At 36.2% G+C, this 9,056-nt stretch overlaps 1 protein-coding gene across 1 annotated transcript in view; it reads right to left on the bottom strand.

The window, feature by feature from the left end:
- The window catches only part of LOC127158751 (uncharacterized), a 16,810-nt gene extending 9,379 nt beyond the window's left edge, over window positions 1-7,431 (bottom strand). The window contains exons 1-11 of the mRNA XM_051101762.1: window positions 6,901-7,431; window positions 6,631-6,715; window positions 6,255-6,395; window positions 6,024-6,172; window positions 5,700-5,836; window positions 5,469-5,562; window positions 5,237-5,336; window positions 4,822-5,075; window positions 4,471-4,657; window positions 4,264-4,391; window positions 3,863-4,156 (exon numbers count right to left, since the gene is read on the bottom strand). Coding sequence (XP_050957719.1) covers window positions 3,863-4,156; window positions 4,264-4,391; window positions 4,471-4,657; window positions 4,822-5,075; window positions 5,237-5,336; window positions 5,469-5,562; window positions 5,700-5,836; window positions 6,024-6,172; window positions 6,255-6,395; window positions 6,631-6,712 — 1,566 coding nt within the window. The 5' untranslated portion in view covers window positions 6,713-6,715; window positions 6,901-7,431. The remainder of the gene's footprint in view (window positions 1-3,862; window positions 4,157-4,263; window positions 4,392-4,470; window positions 4,658-4,821; window positions 5,076-5,236; window positions 5,337-5,468; window positions 5,563-5,699; window positions 5,837-6,023; window positions 6,173-6,254; window positions 6,396-6,630; window positions 6,716-6,900) is intronic.
- Window positions 7,432-9,056: the final 1,625 nt, after the last annotated feature.

Genomic DNA, 9,056 nt, shown 5'->3' with positions numbered 1-9,056 from the left:
GAGAGACAGACAGAGAATTTGCCTCACGCACTCAAACACACAGAGAAACAGGGAGAGAGAAAGTTTAATCTTTTAATTTCATTATTATTATTATTTATTTAAAGTCTTTATTATTATTATTATGTTTATTATGATATGTACCAGTACTATTGTTTAGAATGTTTATTTATTTTGTCGTGGTTCATTTTTTATTTTCTATAGAGAATGAGATTGACCAAAAATGCAAGCGAACCTTGGAACGCAACCTGATCCCCCAAAAGATGCCCGCCCCGCAACGGATGTGGGGGCCAGACTGTAAAATCTCCAAACATTCCTCAAAGAGCATCATTCGTCTCCTGTCGCCGGACGGTCACGCGCATACGCCGTATTTCTGTAACCCGTCACCGGACGGTCACGCACATACACCATATTTCACTACCCCTAAGTCATACGTTGACGCGACACCTGTTAAACCCGTCATAGGTTGACGCAACACCTGATAAACCCATCAACCGGTTTAACACTGGTAAACCCAGGAGAACAACCAAATTTGGTCCCACTCAGAATACGGACTGTTGAATTTAATATCTAACTTGATTAACTGCCGAGATTCGTTTCTAGTTGAGCGATGGAGCACAGAGTCAGGATCCTGGACCATTGAGACAACCACACACAGAAAAAGTGTAATTCACTCATCATGTCTTATTATGATTGCTAGACTCATCATGTCTTATGAGTTAAGAAGGGCATGGAGCAGAGGATTATACAATCTCACATGGACCTAATTATAATATAACCGAAAATGACTCTCGTCATAGTGTTCATAGTGTTCAGAAAAAGTGTAATTCACTCATCATTTTAGAGTAAAATTAACTTTTCTGTTCGGTATAAGAAGGGCACAGGAGGTCAATTAAAATTAACACTGCTCAACACTGGATATTTGTTACCACAATTTAACACTAAAGGAAATTAACTCTGATTTGTGTTACCACAATTTAACACTGAAGAAAAATTAACACCACATGGTGTTAATATTTCACTTTTGTAGAGTTTATTTACATTTTTATTAGTGAAAAAAATCCCACTTAGAGAGTACAAATTTAAAACCCATTTGGTGTTGTAATAGGTTAAAATGCTGATCAAATAACTCCATAAGTGTCATTATTTCACTCTGTGGTGTCACTACTTTTCTCTGCGACAGTGCAAAATCAACTTTTACAGAGTGTTTTTTGTTTGTTTGTTTGTTTGTTTTTAGATTAAATACATGGAATAGAACTGAGCAGAACAGAAAACAACCTCAACGTACCATTTAAAACATTTATTAAAACACTGTCAGGCTTAAACACATACATGACATCTGAAAAACATCACATCTGCATAAAATGGCAATAGGGCACTATATGCAGTGCAGAATCTGTTGTGCCATACTTCATTTGAAGATCAAATGGTTTGAAATAAAACAGCTCGTTAACATTCACTACCTTTAAAACTCGGTCTGGGTGAGATCTGACTGTAAATACATGATAATGGTCATCAAAACAGAGTGTTTCCATCAGTGTTCCACATAGCAGTACATTTTCATCTTTCACAGCAATAGTCTTGATCTTACAAAACACTGGCATCTCACATGCTACTTCTGTACAGATAATAAAGTCAAGGCGATACTCTGTGCCATGATGTTTGATCCACTTTACAGAATAGACAAGTTCTGATATGTCCAACCCTAGTTTGGAAGCAATGTCCATGCCACCTTTAAGTCCACTGAGTTCAATCATCTTCCCTGGACCAAGGGTCAATCTGTACTGGCTAAATGACTCCCAGTGCATTGCCATACAACTCTGGTGCTTTTTGGCTAGCGTTTTGGTGATGTTTTTGAAGCTTTTTAATTGTGTTTTAAAGAATTTGTGTTTCGCTTCATAACGCATACACCACATGTGCAAAATTGGTCCAATTTTCCTTATACACTGTGGGTAATGTATCATTATGTGATGCTTTGGCAACAGATTTTTTTCGGGAAATAATTTTTTGAATAGCTGGTGATGTTCAGTTATTAAATGTTTAAGATAAATGGTCATGCCTTCTGTTAGGACTGGTGAAAATACGATGTTAACAATCTGTAGAAGTAAAAGCAAAAGATACCAGTGTTTATCATCTCTCTGCACTAAATCACCAAATAACAGAGGCATGTTGCGTAACAAGCACCAAGATTGGATGGCATTTAAACCCAAATCGTTGCTTCCACCAAACAATTTGACCATTGGAGGACGGTTCCTCTGCTGATTGTAACCATAATCAAAAGCATGTATTCTACCAGCAAGATCATCAGCACTCAGAAAGTTATACTCAATGTACTGCAGAACAAGTTTTATCTCTAGTTGAGCAACACCTTCTAAAATGTCGTGCATTATATCCACAGCAAAATTGTTTGCCGTGTTGAAATACTTGAGTGAATTTAACAAACACACCCGTTTGACGCCATAAACATGAGGTAGTGTAGAGTCATCTTGCAACCTTTTACAGTGCAGAGCATGCATCTCAGTTGTTCTTAGTACAATTTCAGGGTTATCTTCAGAAAACACAAATTGAAAGCGATCTTTCTCAAGAACACAGAAACGACAGCAATATTGAGCCCCAAATGACTCCAGAAATCCTAATAAACTGTGTAAGCCAAGGTTATCCCCTGTGACTTGAACAACTGTACCCCTTACACAGTGTCCAGATATCGGATTCTTAACCCCCTCAATCTCAAGAACTTTTAGATCATTTACTAGAGGCTCAATTATAGAATTAAAACCATACCGTCTAATATCCTGTGCATGAAAGAGGGCACATAAATGAATGTTATCCAGTGAGGAGTTAAAAATGGGGGGGAAATTCCTTAATGTAAAATAGATGGCACCCAATTTGTGTATACCTTTTTTGGAACCCAAAGGATTAGCGGTCTCGAAATCATCATAAAATAACTGAATTTGTAAAGCATCTTTTTCTGTGCAAAATAAAGAATTACTTTTAAAATGTGCCGCATCACATAAGTCAACATAAACACCTTCCTTTGGAACATGCCTGGGTTTAAACAAATCAGTAAGATGCGGATTTTGTAAAATTGACTTTAGTGTTTCTAAAATGGGAATATAAGAAAACTTATCTGTTACAACAACTTGATCAAATGTTCCAGTGGTTTTATTTCTCCTGCTATCAAATCTTGTGCCAAGCACTATTTCGGTTGGTTCAACAGTTCCCCATTTCTCTGTAAAAAGTCTCTTTCGTTTGGCTTCCGAATTTAACAAAGTAAATGGATTTTCCAAATGCTGAAATGAACTTTCTATTTTCCTTTTAGTTGCAATGTCATGTGGAGACAGACAGAGCAAAGCTGCATCCTGGGCCTGACTGTGAATCTCAAAAATTATTTCCTCCATAGATGAAACAAAACCACTTACAGCAGACTGACTTAAGCCAGCAAATTTTAGTTGTGCAACAGCAGATGCACACACATCCAAAGTGCTCTTTTTTGACTTTAACAATACAGATGTCATGGCCACTTCTCCAACAGAGCCAATCTGATCAAATGTTTGAGCACTACTTTGTCCTTCTGCCTCAGCAGTCTCACGGTTGTCAATGGTGTCAAAATGCTGGTCACTTTGCTCAGGGTGTTTTGTATTCAAATGTTTTCTAAACCCTGAAAAAGTCCCAAACACAGAACAACACCCTGCCTCTACACATTTAAGGCGAAGATTCTTTCCAGGAACAAAACCATGAACTAATCTGAAGTGCCTAAGAAGCAATTTTGAACCACATAACTCAGCCTGACAAACAAAACACTTCATGAGGGCAGAAAAACTTAGCTACTTAAAATTAGAACCTAGCTAAGAAGCCGTGCTCTGACCTCAGCAACACGAGGACTCTCCTTCACTTTGCCAACATCTATGTTGTACACAGTGGTCTGAATGAAAGTGTACATGTTGTGTAGCATAATGTTGTAAGAGGTGCCAAAAACAAAGTGTGCCTTAAACAGCTCGTCAATGGCACCAAGAGAAGAGGTTGACTTGCATGGAATGGCATGCCGATCAAGAATGATGAAGTACTGGTGAATTGAATTCTTCTGAGATCCCACGGCCAGGAGGTAGGGCTGAGCAACAGATGTAATTTCTCGAAGATGCTCCTCAATGTTTGTTCCACTCTGAGAAAGCCAAGCAAATTGGAAGAGAACTATCACCAATATGTTAAACATAAAACAGAAAAATAAATAAAACAAGAAACAAAAAAAAACAAAAAAAAAAAACAAACCTTCTTGAAGACAACAAGGTGTTTTTCTGCTTGAGAGGCAGACACCTTTCCTGGTCTTTTCCGGCCTTGGGCAGAAGGTGGGATCAGATGCAACAGAAGTATTATAGAAGAGAGGTCGCTGTCCCAACCTGTTTACACACATACATTACGTTAGCTTAATATTTCTAATTAATATTTAAAGTATAAACCTAATCTTAAACATCTTACCTAAGTTAACACCCTCTTCTGAGTCACCAGTAGGAGATTCAGCTGCCAGCAGTAGTTCTTCCAAATCACTGGTGCTTGGAAGCTTTTTGCACTGCTGAATCACTTTTTTCTTGAATGCAGTCGTCCACTTCTCCAGTAGCTTGCCTGACACTCCTTCTCCAAACATTAGAACAAAGTCTTGCTCAATCTAAGAAGAGGCAGAAAAGGATGAGCCAAAATATATTTTTTTTAAGTACCAGACAAATCATTATGGATATAAACCCAAGCAAGCAGTGAATAAACTTACATTTAAACATCAGTACAATTTATTGTATTGTTAAATTGTTAAAAGTATGATTATAAACACTTTACCAAGCCTTTAATGTCTTTGAATCGTGGAAAGACTGTCAATGTATCACTTGACTGCATGGGGTCAAGAACCATGTTGCGGCGATAGTCGAACGTCAATTTCATTTTCTTCTTGATGGCGTCCTCATCAGAAGAATGGCTCATAAATGCAATTGCTTCCTTGCATTCATCCTCACTCAGGGTGGTCTGTGGATTAAACTCTGACTGCCGTCTTATAGTTGGTCCACCAGACCCCGCTTCAGCAGAAGTTCCTTGTCCTGATGATGAACAACAAAACTTTTTAAAAGCTTCAACACTGCTAAAGTTAAATGAAGTTAATCCTTAAAACAGGCAACTCAGCAAGAGAACTCCTGTAAAAGATTGCAGAATGAGCTACATAAAAATCAAAAAAGGTAGATTTCAAAATTTTATTGTGTACCTTCAAATGACGCACGTCTTTCCTTAGCTAAGCCTCTCTGTATAGTTTTGATTCTCCATGCTAAGTACCCAGTCCCGCTTTCGCCATCATAATAATGTTCCTTAGAAAAATAAAAATAAAGATAAAAAGTCTTTAAATTCAGTAGCAAAATACACCACCTGTAGTATGGGTATGTGAGATCAGCAGCATTTAAAATGCAAACACAGAATTAGAATTCAAAGCTGACACTTACGTAGCCATTTTTAGAAAAGGGGTCACTCAGGTAAGGGAACAAAGCCACAATTCCTCTGGCGTATTTTTCTTTCACCTGCCTTGGTGGTGATGTACTGCAGTAAAAAAAAAAAAAAAAAAAAAAAAAAAAAAAAAAGATTTTTAGTGTCCTTTGCATGAATCTAAACAACAACAACAAAAATGTAAAACTATAGAGATCATATTTACACCAGGTAATAATTATGAAGATTACCCATTCTTTTCTGTCATGTCAGCTGTTAAGATGTTAACCATTTTCCTCCTTGTTTCGTCCCCCAGAGACTTAGTTCGGTTGTATTCATTTATTATATGCTCCCCACCAGGTTTCTGGACAAGAATTGTTTCCACCAACTTAAACATAAAAAAATAATAACATAAATAAATATGTGTGTGTGTGTATGTATTATATATATATATATTATTATAATAATAAGTCTCATAAATCAACTTCAGTCATAAAAGTATTAAATAGATTTTAATTTTTAAAATTACACTTATGAGTTTTTTTTTTTTTTTTACTTTTTACCCCCATACCCACCTTTTTAGCTTCATCGTCTAACCTCATTCGTTTACTGGAGGAGCTTTCTTCAATAATGACTGTGTCCTGTGAATCACTGGAGTCAATGGAAGAAGACAGGGACTGATTTGACTGCCCATGAGAGGCTTGTGGAGAGGCAGAACCCAAGTCTGTTTGCAGATAAATATTTATGGTGAATTGTTGTAAATTAGTAGTATTAAATTTCTAATGAGTAATATAATAAATACAAACCTGCACCATGTTTTATTGTAAGAACTCCAACTGAGGGATCTCTGACTACATCCTCAAAAACATCATCATCCACCTCAGTCCCTGATTCATCAAAAACCTTCACATTCTCGGGTACAGATGGAACACCAAACTTTAAAAATGCTTAAAAAAAACAAACAAACAAACAAAAATAAAAAACATGCAATTTTATGAGAAAGTATACAGTCTTACAAGGTTTTACACAGCAATGATTAACTTTGAACATCAGGGCACAAGCAACATGTGACTATACATATTCTCATATAAAATTACTAGAAATTCATCAAGTAACAAAAAAAAAAAAAAAAAAAACATAAAAATGAATGTAATGAAAGTATATATATATGTTTGTTTTTACCAGCAGTCAAAAAATCCGCCAGGCTCAGCTCAGTTATCTTGACAAATTTTTGGGCATCCCCAAGTTTCACCTTAACCAGCATGATCTGTAAGAAGTGACAAGAGTATAACGCAGATTATAGTGTAAAAAAGATTTCATGCCCAACATATAAATAAATATGCCAACAGTAATACTGTTGCAATAATTTGCATAGTCACCTCAGTTAGATCTAATAACTGGTCATACAAAATAGCAAAAAAAAAAAAGTCAAATAATTCAGTAAATACTTACAGTCACTTTTCATCTAGTGATGCCATACAGTTTCTGTTCGAAGTTGCCTAAAATTGAAAATTTAAAACAGCGACAATGTCAATTACATTGCTACACCCAGTTTCATTGTCAAGATTAAAGCACATTTTCGTTATTTTTCTAATATACAGCGTTTAAACACTGCCACTCCTTACAAACATCTGATCATGTCGGCTAATTCTGTGCCTAACATTAATAACATATAACCATAACATTAAGAAAGGTTCGATAAACAATTTAGCGCGCGTTTTATTCCTTCGTTGTGCAGATTTTAACCATGGCTAAGCCCATAGCGCCATCTAAGGTTATGTGACTTAAAAAAAATGCAATGCTGGCGATCAAATAAATGTCCTCACAGAATTTGTAAATTATCGTTGGAAACATTTATTCTGTGAGCTGAACAGTTGCAAAGATATAACGTTAGTTTATGTAACATTACAACAGAATACATATTATATTATTAGCACATTTATTCTGACTGTATCTAACGTCGTAATACATGCTGAAAATCAACTAAACCTACATCAGCAACGATATTACATGAATTACACGTTAAACATTGACAAATGATGCAAACATCTAACTTACAGTCCAAGCTGAAACATCGCAATTTCAACTAACCAACACATAAAAATGCTGATGCCCCATTGTGACGTTAGATTGCTCATCTAGGAGCAGTTCACATGTCGCGCCTAAAAACGCGTTCTTTCCAAAGCGCTAAGTTACGCTCCCATGGCGTCTGTCGTTACTAGGCAACCATGGCCTACGCTCTCCATGAAGACAAGTTAGTTTCAGCAAATGATAAATGGCTTTCTAGCACTGCCCTGCTACAAAATGTATTTTAAAAATGTCTATCCCTGTACAGCTATGATCAGCTGTTTCACCGTCTTGGCTGAGTTTTCAATGTTGTTTCTATAAAGGATGAAGCTGATTGGTTGGTTCGTGTCACATGACCCGAGGTGCGCTTTTAACAATTCAGCTAAAATAAGAATAAGATAAAGATAAAAATAAGATAATTATTTATAAGCTTGTGTGTACGCATTAATTTGGCGAATTTATGTATGTGTGTGCATCTGTCTGCGTGTTCATTAATTTAAAAATTAATACGCTATAAATAATTTTATCTGAGGGTGCTTTTGCTTTTGTTTGGGGGTGCTTACCCTCAAGCACCCCCGTAGAACCGGGCCTGGTTAGATAATTCAGCATTAAAACAACTAAAACATATTCATGGGATATAATGCCAATTGCAACTGAAAACAAACAAACAAATTAAGTTAGATTATTGTCATAATTTGTTTTAGCATTGCATGACGTGACGAAAAGCAACTCTCCAACGTATGAACTTGCCACGACGTATTTTTGTGTACGTAAGTGTAAAATTGACGGACTGTCATTTAAATGTACCATATCTAAGCCTACTGTTCACTTAGACGAGTCTTTCAGTCTTTATTTTCTATGGGCCGCTCTTCAGCACCGCTGACTAACGTTAACTGTTACCGTTAATACCGTTATCTGTATGACGTCATTTGCGCAGATCTGCTAGGATTGAGAAAACCTCACATTCATGTCGGTCAAGGTAACGTTAGTTAAAAAAAATATATTCATTTTACACTTATCAACAATAATATTTTCACACTTAAGTGTGTCAGAAAGTCTCACAGATTTGAGAGAGCGCTGGACACTGACGCACACTGAACGCGCGCGCGCTCTCTCTCTCTCTGTCTACGTGTGTGAGCGAGCGAGAGACAGAAAGACTCACAAGCCAATGTAGCCTATCCTTATCATAATACTAATACTAATAATAATAATAATTATTTTTTTTATTAATAACAAATTACAATAAAAGTAAAAGATTTAGGCCTGTGTATACAGCAGGGAAGAAAAAAAAAGTCATATTCAAGTAAAATAATTATATTCAATAACGAAAATATTCATTCTTTTTTCTTTCTTTTTTTAGGTTGTCATCCGATTGTTGTAAGTGATCAATCTAGTCATTCTGCATCTTGGACTTGTCATGTTCAACACACTGGTTCGTCAGTAATCATTTATTAAAAATCAGTACATTTCAATTTGTACAGATATATGCATCTTACTGGTACTGAGTGATTCTTTTGTTTTTATCCCCTTTGTTTTTGTGT

The sequence above is a fragment of the Labeo rohita genome, unplaced genomic scaffold, assembly GCF_022985175.1.
Source record: "Labeo rohita strain BAU-BD-2019 unplaced genomic scaffold, IGBB_LRoh.1.0 scaffold_168, whole genome shotgun sequence".
NCBI lineage: Eukaryota > Metazoa > Chordata > Actinopteri > Cypriniformes > Cyprinidae > Labeo > Labeo rohita.
This window is presented reverse-complemented; position numbering and strand designations above follow the sequence as displayed.